We start from the raw sequence: 16,844 nt of genomic DNA, 5'->3' as shown, positions 1-16,844 counted from the left end.
AAAATTTTAATGTATAGGAACAAATTTATAATTATTATTATTTATACATTATTCGATTAAAAATATTGTTATTTTTCGAATAAATTTCTATTCATCTTAATTATTCGATTAAAAATTGTGTTTTTATTCGCATAAATTTTGAAAACAAGTTTCAAACTTTATTCATCTTAATAAATTTTGAAAAAAATTATTCGATTAAAAATATTATTTTTATTCGAATAAATTTCTAAAAAAATATATTTAAAACGTTTTCATATTTATAGTTTTTAGTGTTTTTATTCGAATAAATTTTGAAAAAAATTATTCGATTAAAAATATAATTTTTATTCGAATAAATTTCTAAAAGAAATATAAAAAAAATTTTAATGTATTCGAACAAATTTATTTTATATTATTTATACATTATTCGATTAAAAATATTGTTTTTTATTCGAATAAAATTTCGAAACAAGTCTATACGAAGAAATTTTTTTTCATTTTAATTATTTGATTGGAAATATTTGTAGTTTTTACCACTTTTAAGACATTATTTGACCACTGTGCCCTGAAAACAACAACATTTATGACGAAGAAGAAGACTACGACGACTACTAGTACCGGGAGTACAAACAAAGTATTACGTTATGCTCGTTTTAAATATTTGCATTTCTCCCTTTTATTTTATTATACAAAATATTTTGTGTTTGTTGTTGATGTTGTTGTTCGTTGCTGGCAATTGTTTCTGGCTTGTTGACCACTTTATGTTTTGTCTTGGATGGTTGCTTAGCTGGGCTGGTTGGTTGGCTGGATGGTTGACTGACTGGATGGCTGGCTGGCTGGTTGGCTAGATGGTTGGGTTATTTGTTGTAGTTACATTACAATTCTTTGACTGACAGACAGGCTTGTTTTTCCTTAAACTTAAAAATAAAAAAAAACTAACGATTGTGTAGAAAACTTAGTTACTTATTTGAACCCTTTCCACCACACAATTATTTGTTTTTTTTTTTTCAAAACTTTTGATATTTGTATGTTTGATTTTTATTTGTGCTCTAGACTTCTTGTTCTTTTAAAGTTTGTTTGTGCTGTTGTAATTTTCACAATTGATTTGTTATTTGCAGTTGTTGTTAAGAGTAAGAAAAAAAATAGAAAAATCATAGTGAAATTAATCCCCTACCCCCTGCTCATCATGACTAACTAAACCTTAAATTCAGGTCTTTTTGTTGGTGTTTATCATGTAAAATGGTTTACATGTCTGCTGGCCTGCTTTAATGTCTCCCATAAAGCACAAGTTTTCAGTTTGTTCTATGTTGACTGTCATGGGACGTATTAATTGTTAAAATCTTTTAAGTATTTTTTAAGTCAGTTTTTTTTTTAGAATCGACTCTGTTGAAAATAAGGTAGAGAGGGTTTGATTATTTTAGCTTCATCTTCATGTCTATGTGCTCTAGTCTGTGTGTTTTAAAAGTTCTCATGTCTGGTTTTTCTTTTTTTACAGGAATATTTATGAATTAATTTTTATAATTAAATAACCTGGCGTTTTATTTTTTGTATTTTTAGTTTGTTTTAAGCCTGTCTCTATATACATAGTAATTGTAAACACGTTTTTCTTTCCCTGAATTTTTTTGCTTGCATAGATAATATGTTGTATTTCCTTTATTTGTGTTGAAGATCAAGGCCAGTTGTTAATTAAATTTATTTTAAAAACATAAATTCAATACAAAATAATAAAAGAGGGGGAATTTTAAATGCTTTTTGAATGATATTGCTGCAAAGCAAGGTGCCTATTAGGCTTTAAGATTTCAACTATCCAGTTCAAGAAACTTTAAACCATATTCTTAAAATCGTAAAATTAAAGAAATTATTGTGTGAATTATAATTTTAGTTAAATGTATAAATTATCAAATCAAAAATGCCATGAATGGCATGTTTAATAGTTATAAATTTATTATGTTAACTTTAAAATAAATTTAATTAAAAAAATTGTAGCACGATTAAACTTAAAAGCAGAAAATTGGAGTTTAAACTAAGTTTAACTGACATTTTCTTTACGCAAAACATACTAAATTATTAAAAGGAACTAAAAACAATGCAATGTTAAATTGAATTTAAAAAAAATTTAATCCAAAATAATTTCCTAATATTTTTGTAAAAATATATTTTTTTAATCGATAAAAATCGGTATTTTTTTATTCGAATAAATTTTTCTAATCTAAAAACAATGCAATGTTATGTTGAATCCAAAACAATTTCTAATATTTTTGTTAAAAATATATTTTTTTAATCGATTAAAATCGGTATTTTTTTATTCGAATAAAATTTTCTAAACTAAAAACAATGCAATGTTATGTTGAATCCAAAACAATTTCTAATATTTTTGTAAAAATATATTTTTTTAATCGATTAAAATCGTTATTTTATTCGAATAAAATTTTCTAAACTAAAAACAATGTTATATTGAATCCAAAACAATTTCTAATATTTTTGTAAAAATATATTTTTTTAATCGATTAAAATCGGTATTTTATTCGAATAAACTTTTCTAAAATTAAAGTGTCTATATTAGATTTTTCTCAAAACCTTTTAATTTTATAATCGGCAACTATACGAATATTTTTATTCGAATAAATTTGAAGGATTTTCTTAACATTCATCATTAATTTTTTTTTTAAAACCGTTTAATATTTTAATCGACTATTCGAATAAATTTGAAACCTGTATAATTCGAGTAAAATTGTGAATAATTTTCTTAAAATTCATCATTTTCTAAATTAGATTTTTCTCAAAAACTCTTAATTTTTTAATCGGCTAATATCCGAATATTTTTATTCGAATAATTTAAAAAACTGTATTTAATTCGAGTAAAATTGTAAAGAATTTCCTTGAAATTCATATTTATTTTTTTCAAACCGTTTAATATTTTAATCGACTATAACCCAAATATTTTGAATCGATTAAAATTTTAAAAATTTTTCTAAAAATAAAGAGTTAGATTTTTCTCAAAACCTCTTACTTTTTTAATCGGCCAATAGCCGAATATTTTTATTCGAATAAATTTGAAAATAAAATTTTAAAGGATTTTCTTAACAATTACCATTTAATTTTTTCAAACCGTTTAAAATTTTAATCGACTAAAGAAATTTAAAAAATGTATTTAATTCGAATAAATTTAAAAAAAAAATTCTGAAAATTTTGTTCTAAATTAGATTTTTCTCAAAAACTCTTAATTTTTTAATCTGCTAATATCCGAATATTTTTATTCGAATATATTTGAAAACTGTACTTAATTCGAGTAAAATTCTAAAGAATTTCCTTAAAATTCATATTTATTTTTTTCAAACCGTTTAATATTTTAATCGACTATAACTATAAAAATTCATCATTTTCTAAATTAGATTTTTCCCAAAACCTCTTAATTTTTTAATCGGCTAATATCCGAATATTTTTATTGGAATAAATTTAAAACCTGTATTTAATTCGAATAAAATTTTAAAAAAATTTTAAAATAAAATTTTAAAGAATTTTCTTAAAATCCATCCTTTTTTCTAACCGGTTAAGATTTTAATCGACTCAAGCCAAATATTTTTATTCAAGTCAATTTTAATTTTTCTACAAGTTGTATTACAAATAAAAACCCGGATTTTTAATCGTATAATTTTGTATGTACCCTAATTTTCGATTAAGAATACTGTTTTTATTCGAATAAATGAAATTTAGCCTAATTTTGAAATTATTTAAAAATTCTAATCTTTATTCCATTCGACATTATTAATGTACTAAAATTTTAATCTATTTATTCGAAAAGATCTATTATTAGAAAATTTTTGTTCAAAACCGGTTACTTTATTAATCGGTTAAAACCCGAATATTTTTATTCGAATAATTTTTGAAAATATTTTTTAATTTTAAAAATTGCTATTATTATTTATTCATATAAATTTCAAATACAAGTTTTATAATGTTTTTCCATTTAGATTTTTTATTATTCGATTACAAATTTTCGAATAAAATTTGAATTTTTTAAAATCTACATAAAATTTGGTTTGTGTATTCGGAAAATGTTGTTTAAAAAATTGTATAAATTAAATTTTCATTAACCGGTTAATTTATATTTATTTTATTCGAATAACCGAATCTTTTTATTCGAATAATTTTTAAACTTATCGTATTAATTTTATCTCTATTTGTAATTCTACTTATAATATTTTTATTTTCGTCAAACTCGATGTCTATTCGATTAATAATATTGATTTTATTCGAAATACTCAAAACGGTTTTCTTAATTACTGTTTATTTTTCAAATTATTTTAAATCCGAATTCGAAACCGGTTAATTTATTAATCGACTAAAAACCGAATATTTTTATTCGAATAATTTTTAACATAATTTTATAATTTTATCTCTATTTTTAATTCTACTTATTATGTTTATTTTTTCGTCAAATTTGAATACAATTTTTATTCGATTAATAATATTGATTTTATTCGAATAAAATTCGAAATACTCAATAGAACTATTTTAAAATGTTTTCTTAATTATTGTTTATTTTTCAAATTATTTAAAACCTGAATTAAAAACCGGTTAATTTATTAATCGACTAAAAACGGAATATTTTTGTTCGAATAATTTTTTGACATATCGTTTTAAATGTATCTACATTTTTAATTCTACTTATAATGTTATTTTCGACAAACTCGAGCTTTATGCATTTGAATACAATTTTTATTCGCTTTAATTATTCGATCGATATTTTTAGATTTTATTCGAATAAATTTCGAAATACTCAATAAAACTATTTTAAAACGTTTTCTTAATTACTGTTTATTTTTCAAATTATTTAAAACCCAAATTTGAATCCGGTTAATTTATTAATCGACTAAAGCGAAACATTTTTTATTCGAATAATTTTTTGTTTAATTCTTCTATTTTATATGTTGTATGTATTTAAAAACTATTTCGAATAAATTAAAATTCGGTTAATTATGCGATTAAAAATATTTGTTTTATTCGAATAATTTTCTAAAATTAAAAAAACTAATAAAATTTTACAAGCAATTCATACTAATTCTTATTTTCCTCTTTTCTAATTTCAGAAAAAATGCCCAATATCTACGCTAGATAATACAGCAGCGCATCTAAATGGAACCAGTGAATGCCCTAAAGAAGACTCAAGTGATCTAATTAAAAAAGATGTTAACAAAATTGTAAACAAACAAACACCCAGTATAACACCCATTAACTCTCCCAGCCGGACAATGGACCACAATGCAAACGGATCATTAACCCTATCGCCCTCCAATGCCTCACAAACATCATGTTCTTCTGTTTCAAATACCTCAACGGCAGCGGCCACAACAGCCAGTGCAGCAACGGTTAATATGAATTCCAATTCGAATTCGAATTCATCATCGTCCAACAGCAGCGATAAGAAACAAAAGAAAACGGTTACATTTAAGAATGTACTCGAGACTAGTGATGACAAAAGTGCGGTTAAAAAGTTCTACAATCCAGATAATCGTAAGCCCTTGGTGTCGATTATCAAGAAAGAATGCCTTAACCGGCCCCTCATGTATACTAGAAGTAGTGAGTGCATTGTAAGACCTTCGAGGCTAACCGAAATACTCAAAAATAATTCAAATATTGATAAATTAAACTCTTTGAAATTTCGCACGAATCATTCGACCGGTAACGAGAGTTGTTCGGTTTTGGCAGGTCCTCTGTCTAGAGTATTCGGGGCGCCTAGTGAAGAGGAGGACAGCAAACAGAAACATAATATTATTAACTTTCGTTTGAGTAAAGAACAAAGCGATGAGGAACAGGAGGAGGAGGAAGACGATGATGATGATGAGGACGATGATGAAGAAGAGGGTGAGGAAGAGGAGCAGGGTGATGAAGAGGAGGATGAGGAGGAACAGCAGGTGGCACAGGAAATGTGTGCTGTGATCAAACAGGATTTAGAGCCAGAACATAAACTGAAGTTGAAAGTGTGCAGCGAAGATGAGGATGAGGATCAACAAATGATTGTGGACAAACACTTTGTTTTGCCCAAACGCAGTTGCCGTTCATCGAGGATTATTAAGCCCAATAAACGTTTGATAGAGGATGGTATTATCTGCAAGAAAAGTACATTAAAAACATCAACATCTACAGCAGCTACTGGCGTTTTAGCGGCGAAAGAAGAGAAGTTAGTGGCTGCAACTCAACAGCCAAATTATTTTGGTTTGGGCGATTATAATGCCAAGGAGTGTAATGGCACAGCTAGTAAGTTTAATTTATTATTTAATACGACAAACTCTCTATAATACTGATTAAACTTTTACCATTTGCAGCCCTAAAATCCTCCAAGGAATTGATGTTGGATAGTGCAAAACTTTCCTCAACATTTGCCAGCACCTCCAATGTTTTCTCGAATTTTGGCAGCACCTCAACAACTAATGCAACCAACAGCAGCAGCTCACTAAAGCCCAGTAGTTTTGTTTTAAGACAACCTCGACTACAATTCGAATCTTTAACAAATAACAACCCCACAACCGCAACCAGTGATCGTAATATTAACACAAACTCTAATGCAGCTGTAGCAGCCGCAGCGGCCGCTTTAGCCTTATCCGCTTCATTGCCCAAATCTTTGCAACAGGCCATATCATCTTCGGCGGCCACTGCTGGAAGTCTAAGTAGTACAGCTTCTTTGCTGTCGCCCACATTTTCCTTAAACGGTACCAGTGCTATCAAAAATAATGTCAATACAAGTGAGTAGTACTTATTAGTAGGAGAAAGGATGATGATTGAAATTCAAAATTAAATTTTTGTTTTATTTTTTTTATAGCTACAGTCCCTGTTGCTACATCTTCCCCGGCAGCCCATCAGTGTGCTGTTTGTTCTTCCATAATACATTCGAAAAATTTGCCACAAGCCAATAAATATGTGGAACTAAGCTGTGAACATTGCCGTAAATTCATATCGAAAATAGCCAAGAAATCTCTTGCCATGAAAAATTCAACCACAATGAAAACCGTACAACTCCAATGCAAAGCAGATGGTAAGTTTCTTTCTTCTTTAGATCTAAGCTTTATTATACCCTTCATACATATATTCTGGAGTCTTAGTCGATATCCATGTCCGTCTGTGTGTTGAAATCAACTTTCCGATGCCTCTAAATAACTTACAAACATAATAGATATACCAATATATCGGCTGGTTCGGTTGCTATTTAAAATCGAGAAAATCTGCCGACAAATGGCGTAGATATAAGCAAAAAACCACGACTAAATGGATTGTTCATCAACGTTTTTGTTTAGTTCCAAAATGACATCTTACTTCAAATATAAATACACCCCAATTATGAATAAAAAATTCCCCGGGAGTTTGTTCCCTGGGAATTTTTTCCCATTGAATTTAAATAGGAAAAATGAGAAAAGGGAAAAAACTCCCGGGGAGTTTTTATTCATAATTGGGCTGATAAGCTTTTACTTGGGAAGTGTTTAAAATGTGCTTCACTAACATTGCTTTCCTTTCTTTTTTTGCTTTATACTGAACCTCTATTAAAACTTATTTTACATTTTAAATCAATCCTTCTTCTCTTTCCTTTTCCATCCACCAGGAAATTGTGTGATTTTGCCGCTTAACAATAAAGCGGGTCATTTGAAAAACTTTAAGAAAGTTTACAAAGAACGTTGTGGCTATTGTTGGCTGAAAAAGTGTCTGCAAACTTTACAATTGCCAAAAGTGAGGCTAAATGCAGTGCTGCCGGTGCTAAGCAATTCTACCACCACAACCACCAACATCAACACCAGCAGCAGCAGCAGCATTAAATCTTCTCTGCAAGATACCAAATCGAAAAAAGAATTACTTGAAGAAACAGCTAAAGTAGCAGCGGCCGGAGCAATTAAATGGAAACCTTTACAGGATCCATTAATAAATACAGCTGCTATTACCAATAATACAACTACTACTTCTTCTCTAACGGAAACTTTAAAATTGAATCTGAAATCGAATCCTTTGGTTGAGAATAATGTTACCTTTGGCAGTGTGCCTTTGCTAAGGCCGGCCATATTGGAAAAGCCTTTATTCCTGAAATCTTCCTTAGAAACCAAACAAGAAAAAGTGGATAGAAAACCATTGGATATAATAAAGGATTTGAAAACCGAACCTTTAGCAATGGAAACAATAACGCCAGCCTTAAAGACCTCCTCAAAAAAGAAAGATAAATCTTTGGACAAGGAACGCAAGGACTTGAGAATAAAGGAAATGCTTTCACCCAAAATGGAAAATGACAAAACGAAAGAGCCTAAAGCAAAGTTGGAGAATTTATCCAGCGATTTAAAGGAAGCCACACAAGATGATACAACAGCTGCTGCTAACCTACCCTGCTCTACTAATGCAACAGCTGCAGCAACTGCTGTAACTGCAGCAGACAAACGTCAACGTATAGACTTAAAGGGTCCCCGGGTAAAACATGTCTGTCGCAGTGCTTCTATAGTTTTGGGACAACCTTTGGCCATGTTTGGTGAGGAAGGCGAGGAATCGATTTTAAGCGAAGAACAATTGCAGCAAACGGAAACAAAACTTCCTCTAACCGATGAAAACGACAACTGTGCCTCCTGTAAAACCCAGCAATTGGTAACGGAAGACAACTGTGGCATTACAGAGCCACCTCTAAAGACAGCTAAAATCGAGAAAATAGACAACAACACCACAAAGGCCTTAGTGCCAGTCTCGAAATTATCACAACGACCCCATCACTACAACACCCAACTGACAGCCTATAAGAAACAAATAAACAGCCAAATGAATCCCTCCTTAATGCCGCCTCGGGCACGCAAGGAACCCCAATTGAAGTGTAAACTTTTAATCTCCATTGACTTTTGGGAGAACTATGATCCAGCTGAAGTATGCCAAACTGGTTTTGGTCTTATCGTTACGGAAACAGTGGCGCAGCGCGCTTTATGTTTTCTGTGTGGTTCGGCTGGTCAGGAACCCTTAATATTCTGTTCATGCTGCTGTGAACCGTATCATCAGTATTGCGTCCAGGACGAATTCAATCTCAAACATGGCTCTCTGGATGACACGCTGCTGCTGAATGAAAGTTGCCTCAGTGTTACGGGCCTCGGTACGAATGCGAATACGGTCATAGCCAAACTAAATTGGCTGTGTCCGCGGTGTACGGTGTGTTACACCTGTAACATGTCTTCCGGTGCTAAAGTGAAATGTCAGAAATGTCAAAAGAATTACCACTCCACGTGTTTGGGTACCAGCAAACGTCTGCTGGGCGCCGATCGTCCTTTAATCTGTGTCAACTGTTTGAAGTGTCGCTCCTGCTCCACCACCAAAGTTACCAAATTTGTGGGCAACCTGCCGATGTGCACCAACTGCTTTAAGTTGCGCAAAAAGGGTAACTATTGTCCGGTGTGCCAGAAGTGTTATGATGATCAAGACTTTGATTTGAAAATGATGGAATGTGGTGACTGTCGTCAATGGGTTCATGCCAAATGTGAAACCTTAACCGATGAGCAATACAATTTGCTAAGTACTTTGCCCGAATCCATAGAATTTATATGCAAAAGATGTTCCCGCAAATCGCAGGATGCTAAACAAAGAGCCTGTGAGTGGCGGGAGGCGGTGAAAGAGGAATTCAAATCCAGTTTAATGAGTGTATTAAAGTTGCTAAGCAAATCTCGCCAAGCCTGTGCTCTATTGAAATTAAGTCCCCGCAAACAAATGAAGTGTGCCTGTGGCTCCTCATCCTCCTCCAATTCTTCAACTGTTGGCCACAAGTTTCAGCCAAAATCTTTGCAATTCAACTCGCAGCAATCTCAATTAAGTAATAATAATGAGCAAGATCCCTTAGCTTTGACCAACAATATAGATATTTATGAATTTGATGACCGCGAAAGAGAACAAGTGACATTGAATAATTCCTCTTTGGAGTTGCAATCAAAAAAATGTATATGCCAGGCTCAATTGTCTTCGGCCCAAAGTAACTTAAGTCTAGTGGAGATAAAACATAAAATCTCCAATGGCGCTTATGTGTCGTTGGCGGAGTTCAACTATGACATGAATTTGGTAATACAACAGGCCAACTGTGATGATTTGGTTATAGTGTATAAGGAGATTTTAAGTGAACAATTTCCTTGGTTTCAAAACGAAACTCAAGCCTGCACCGATGCCTTGGAAGAGGACATGTACGAATCGGCGGGTGGAGCTTATGGTCTCAATACTTCTGTAGACAGCGAGTCGGATTACAATATGGATTGTTTGCCCTCCAGTCAGGAGCAACAGGATGATCAAGATCGTTCGGCTTTGTTGGCTGAACTGCCACAAGATTTGGAGGAGCAAATGTATAACATCAAATCTCGTGCGGATGCCAGAATTTGCTTATTTTGTCGGCGTACCGGTGAAGGTTTGCCGGGAGAAGAGTCTCGTTTGTTGTATTGTGGCCATGACTGTTGGGTCCATACCAATTGTGCTTTATGGTCGGCCGAGGTGTTCGAAGAGATCGATGGTTCTTTGCAAAATGTCCACTCGGCTGTGGCACGCGGACGCATGATTAAATGTTCTGTGTGCGGCAATAGAGGAGCCACCGTAGGCTGCAATGTTAAGTCGTGTGGTGAACACTATCATTATCCCTGTGCTAGATCTAAAACTTGTGCCTTTTTAGCCGACAAATCTATGTATTGTCCTCAACATGCCGCGAGTTTCAGCCATGCAAAGACCAGCTTCGAAACACAATTCGAGGTAACGCGTCCAGTTTATGTGGAATTGGAGCGTAAGCGCAAGAAACAGGTGGAACCCTCAAAGGTTCAATTTCATATAGGTTCTTTGGAAGTCAAGCAGTTGGGCCATATTTTACCCAGATTCTCGGACACTTATGAGTCTTTGGTGCCGGTAAATTTCCTGTGCTCACGTCTGTATTGGTCTTCTAAGGAGCCTTGGAAAATAGTGGAGTACACCGTTAGAACTTATATATACAATAACTCCTCTTCTTCACTGTCCAATGGAGCTATAGATTTGGGTAAAAACTTTACCGTGGATCATACTCAAAACAATTCAGCCCTAGTGCAACTGGGTCTTTCGCAAATACAACAATGGCATTTAAGTTTGTCCAAAGGAGACTATGAGACGGCCGAGGAATATGATTATTTAAATAATTTTCCACAGCATTCCTCCTGTTCGGGCAATAATACTCAAGAAACCAATGCCACCAACGATGAGGAACCCCAAACCAATGCCGATTTGCTACCACCCGAAATCAAAGATGCCATATTTGAGGATTTACCGGGTGACCTATTGGAGGGTATTTCCATGTTGGATATTTTCACCAAATGCATGAATTATGAGGATATGGCTCAAGGGGAACACTCCAAAGATGGTGTTACCAATCAACAGATGTCCGATGAAGATACCATGACCTCTATAGGAGCCTTTACCAAGCAACTAACGGCAGAATTCAACAGCAATTGGTCCAACACGGCCAATCATAATCATGTTGAAGATGCATTGCTTACAACTACCACGGTAACAGCTGCCCAGGCGGTAAAACTTCAAAAGCTAAAAAAGTCTTCTTCTCCGGTCATCAATTGTGATGTTAATGCCAAAAATGCCATTAAACGCAGGAAGATATCCGAAAATATGCTGCTTTCTCTCAACAATCATCAGCGTTCACAGAAGAAAGAGGTGGCCTCGGTGACACGCAGACTGGATATGGAGGGTTCTAATAAAAGAACTTTCACCTGGAGTGCTGAGAAAAGATATAATTTGGATTCAAGCCAAACGGATAGCAAAATCAAACTAATGCAAGTGGATGGTGTGGATGACAGCATTACAGAGTATCGTTTTGTTACACAAGAGGCCACACAGACAGCCGTCAAGTGTGAAAGATGTCAATGCACCTATCGCAACATAGAATCTTTCCAAAGGCATTTAAACAACTGTGAGCCAATGTCCTCTTCCACTAGCGAATCAGAATCTGAACATAATTCCCAAATACCCGATGCAACACACAACACACCGCAGGCTTTGACATTGGAACAATTGCAGGAGCTAAATAATAAACTACAACAGCAGCAACAGCAGCAAAGAAATAACCAAATGCCTTTTATACAAAGCATACCCACACAAACTTTGTCCCAATTACAGGGTTTACAAACGGCCAACATTTTGCAGGGAGTGCAATTGCAAGGTGTACAAAACTTGCAAAATCTACAGAATTTACACAATATACAGCAGCTGACACAGCCTCAAACGTTGGGAGGAAACTTTTTCATTTCCACCAGCCAACCAGACATGAATCAGGCATCCAACGATCTCCAATTGTATGCCAATACCTTACAGGGTCTGACAGCCAATCTAAATGGTACGTTTACCCTGCAACCAACGGCAAATCAATACACCACTGCACCACAATTGCAACAAAATCAACCCCAACTCATAGCCGTGTCCACAAATCCAGATGGCACCCAACAGATTATTCAATTGCCGGCTACGCAAACGCATCAAACCATGCCGGCTACATATCAAACCTTACAGGCCACCAACTCGGACAAGAAAATAGTGCTGCCAGTGACACAAGGAAAACCCCTCAAAACTATGGCTACTAAAGCCGCCCAACAGGCAGCAGCTAAAAATAAACTAAAAGCCACCACCGTGGTGAAACCTATACAATCGAAAATAAACGTTACAGCAGCAAACACCAACAATCACATCACACAACCACAAACCGTTAATGCTACACAACTACTGAATCAACAGTTGCTGCAGCAACTGCAACAGCAGGCCCAACACAACTCACAGCAGCCGCAACTACTTTTCCAAACCGCTCAGCCACAACAGCAACAGCCACAAATAATAATGCAACAGCAACCACAGAATATCATTTCATTTGTGACCACCACAAATGATGGCTCACAACATCCACAGCTACAGTATGTTACTTTGCCCACAGCTCAACAAACCACGGAATACAAGCCCCAGACCCAAGCATCTCTATTCACCGCCGCCAATACCCAGCCTTTATTGCAATCAGCCTATTTGCAGACAGATGCCAGTGGCAATTTGGTGTTAACCAATGGACCACCACAAAATACCGGCTCTCTGCAGTTGATATCCACACCCCAGGGACCTCAAGTGATAGGCACCTTAATACAGCCCCAAACTTTGCAATTGCAAGGAGGAAATGTTTTAACCACCACCACAACGGCCACAGCCGAAGGAGGAATACCCCAACAGGGCACGGGTCAGACACAGCAACAGCAAGTCATTATTAGCGGCAATCCTAATGGAACAACTAATGGTTTGGAGATGCTATCGGCAGCCACACAGCCTCAAGTCATATTGGCCACCACTACCCAGCCCATGTACTATGGCTTAGAGACAATAGTGCAAAATACGGTAATGTCCTCACAGCAATTTGTCTCCACCGCCATGCCGGGAGTGTTAAGTCAAAATGCCAGCTTTTCGGCCACCACTACACAAGTATTTCAGGCCAGTAAAATAGAACCCTTGGTGGATATACCGGCTGGCTATGTTTTGCTCAATAATGTGGATGCTAATAATGCTTTAATGCAGCAACAGCAAGCTAACAATGCAGCCAATACGGCTGCACAACAGCAGGCCAATCAAAATAATTTCATACAAGCCGCTTTGCAGCAACAGGCTCAAGCTTTGGCGGAACAGCAACAACAACAGCAGCAGCAGCAACAACAACAGCAGGCCCAAAATAATGTTTATCGCCTGCAGACGCCACCAGTCAACACAGCTCAAGGCTACCAAATGCAAACTCAGCCACAAATAATGGTAACGCAGCAGCCACAGGTGCAAACCTCAACCGCTGCACAACCACAATATGTGGAGGCTACAAATCCAGCACAAAATGTGCACTTGGTAAGTGCAAAGGTGGCGCCAGTGGCTCAAGTAAAACGAACGAAATCCTCTGCTCCAGTGGCCACCGTAACCAAAGTACAGCCGCAAGTGGTAAACAAAGTAATGCCCAATGTAGTACAAATAAACAGTCAACCACAGACACAAACCCAAAAAATTAAACTACAAACTACACAAATGCAGCAGCCCTCCGCCTTACATGCTACAAATCTCAAACAATTAAATCAAAACAACTTGAATAGCATAATGCAGCAGCAGCAGCAACAAATACCAGCCACCATAACTGTAACACCACAAACAAAAGCAGCGACACAAGTGGATGTGGCCACGCCCCAACTAATAACCACATCGGCGGCAGCTGCAGCCGGCTCAATAACCACAACCACAACTACAGCTAACAACAATAAGAAAACCAACATGATCAGGCCTTTACACAAATTGGAAGTGAAACCCAAAGTTATGAAGACCGCCACAGCTACAGTGGTAACCAAACCAACTGCAACCACCAACAACAATGTAAACAATACAAACCCGCCCTTAAATCAGCTACAAATACCAGCAATACCCACAAATCCCAATAAAATGATTTTACTAAAACCTCAACAACAACAGCAGCAGCAACTACAACTGCAGCAGCATCCGCAGCAAACAACACAGCAGCAACAGCCAAGCATAGTAGCAAATAACACTCCAGCAAATCTACCCCTAACTGAAGAACCTGCCGCCATTATACCCCTAACAAATCTAACAGAACCAACAGAAAATTCAGAATTTATGAATATACAACATGTGGCCAATAACCATCAGCAACATTACAATGTGGCCGATGCTTTACTGCTGGACGACAGCTCTCAAATGGCCCAGCAAACTCTCTCACATTGTAGTTTCTCAAATACAACGAATAATTATGAGCAAACACCACAACAACCACAAGCCACAGCAGCAACAGCTACCCACAATAACACAGATAGTGTTAGCAACATATTGCCCACAATACAAAGAATGCCTCAGTACACCAACATCAATATTGTGAATCCCTTGCAACAGTATTCCACCACCAACACCCTGACAACATCAACGTCTACGACCAGCACTACCATAACACGACCCACCAATCGTGTCCTGCCCATGCAACAGCGGCAATATGAACAACATTCTCAGACCAGCAGCTGCAGTACTACATCTTCCACCTCTACGGCGGCAGCAGCTGCAGCCGCCACGCAATTTACACACACCACTACCACGAATTCACAGATCTCACAAAATCACACAAACTCCAGCGAGGATGCGATGCAACAATCCTCGATTAAAGCCAACATAAATAAAATTGCTTACGAGCCGGAGGTAAAACAAATGTTGCTACACTCACCACAACCGCCGCTCACCACAAATGAAGCTCAGCAGGTCGCTCAGGCTCATCATGGCCAACACCAACAATTGCAGCCTCAACATGTCATGCATATGCAGCAACAAAGTCTGCAACACAATTTGCCAAAATCCTCACCTCCGCCTCTCAGCTACGACATGGTGGAAAAACCTGAGGAACCAAACTCAAAAATGTGTTTGCATGATTTGAATTATGTTAACAATGGCATGCCGCAATTTGTTAATCCCGAAGGTTGCCTCATAACAGATCCCAAATTCCCTCCCGAAGGTGAGGTTATTCTCGGTTCGGATTGTTGTGGAAACGAAGAAGAAGCCTTAGGTTCGGCAAATGCCGACGAGGAAGAAGCCGACGAAGAACAGGCCCAGGATGAGGAAGAAGATGATGGTTTTAGTTTGAAAATGCCATCAGCAGATGGTTCCGATAACCTATCCATGGATAGTGATGAGCCGGCCGTTAAAGAGAAAATCAGCAAAATTCTAGACAATCTAACTAACGAAGATTGCAATGATTCGCTAAATACCTCTACCACTTTGGAAGCTCAAGTTGAAATGGCCTGCAATAATCAATATCTCAATGCCACACTAACAGCAGCAGCAGATAATCTAGATAATGGCCAACATAATCTAAACTCTAGCAGCAACGAGCAGCATCAGCAGCAGCAAAACCAATTAACGCCACAAGAAGCTAATGAATATTATACTCCCACTACTGAAGAGACGTCAGCATTTATAGCCGCTCAATTGGCAGCCGAAAATATGAAAGAACACCAAGACGCCGAAAACTATAATAAAATGATGATGGAAACTCATGATGCCGCCAAGCTACAGCAGGAGGTGGAAAACACTCTCAACACCAACTACATGCAAAACTGTCAAAACTCCCTACAACCCGCCTCGAATTTAAACAACCTGCAGCAGCAGCAGCAACAGCCGCACACAAACAACTTAGCAGCTCCCCTAACTATGGCGTCTAATCAAGCCGCTCATCCTCCCTCCAGAGACCCCAAACGTATAACAGGACCCCATCTACTCTATGAAATACAAAGTGAAGATGGCTTCACCTACAAATCCTCGTCCATCTCTGAGGTATGGGAGAAAGTGTTTGAGGCAGTGCAAGTGGCACGGCGGGCCAATGGTTTAGCTCCGCTACCCGAAGGCCCCTTGGCCGATATGAGTGGTGTACAAATGATTGGTCTTAAGACGAATGCCTTGAAATATCTCATCGAACAATTGCCGGGTGTGGAGAAATGCAACAAATACACACCCAAATATCATAGACGCCATGGTTCAAGTTCATCCTCCCATACGGCTTCCACTAGCTCTTTATCCTCTTCCTCCTCCATGAATGGTAATGCCTCGGTGGCCGGCTCTCTGGACACCGACAGCAATAGTATGGATTATGCTTCGGATCAAGAGGATATGACGGAAAATCCCTATGACTGTGCCCGCTGTGAACCATATTCAAAGCGTTCCGAGTATGATATGTTCAGTTGGTTGGCGTCCAGACATCGCAAACAACCAGTACAAGTGTTTGTGCAACCTTCGGATAATGAATTGGTGCCAAGGTAAGTGATTTTTGTTTTCTGTTGAAAAGAGAGAAATTAATAATT

At 36.5% G+C, this 16,844-nt stretch overlaps 1 protein-coding gene across 1 annotated transcript in view; it reads left to right on the top strand.

The window, feature by feature from the left end:
• trx (trithorax) overlaps window positions 1–16,844 on the top strand; it is a 96,317-nt gene that overhangs the window by 76,048 nt on the left and 3,425 nt on the right. The window contains exons 4-7 of the mRNA XM_065499013.1: window positions 5,070–6,237; window positions 6,306–6,722; window positions 6,800–7,012; window positions 7,574–16,799. Coding sequence (XP_065355085.1) covers window positions 5,070–6,237; window positions 6,306–6,722; window positions 6,800–7,012; window positions 7,574–16,799 — 11,024 coding nt within the window. The remainder of the gene's footprint in view (window positions 1–5,069; window positions 6,238–6,305; window positions 6,723–6,799; window positions 7,013–7,573; window positions 16,800–16,844) is intronic.

This window comes from Calliphora vicina, chromosome 1 (assembly GCF_958450345.1).
Source record: "Calliphora vicina chromosome 1, idCalVici1.1, whole genome shotgun sequence".
Lineage (NCBI taxonomy): Eukaryota > Metazoa > Arthropoda > Insecta > Diptera > Calliphoridae > Calliphora > Calliphora vicina.
Note: the sequence above shows the minus strand (reverse complement) of the source record. Positions and strands in the feature narration are given on the sequence as shown.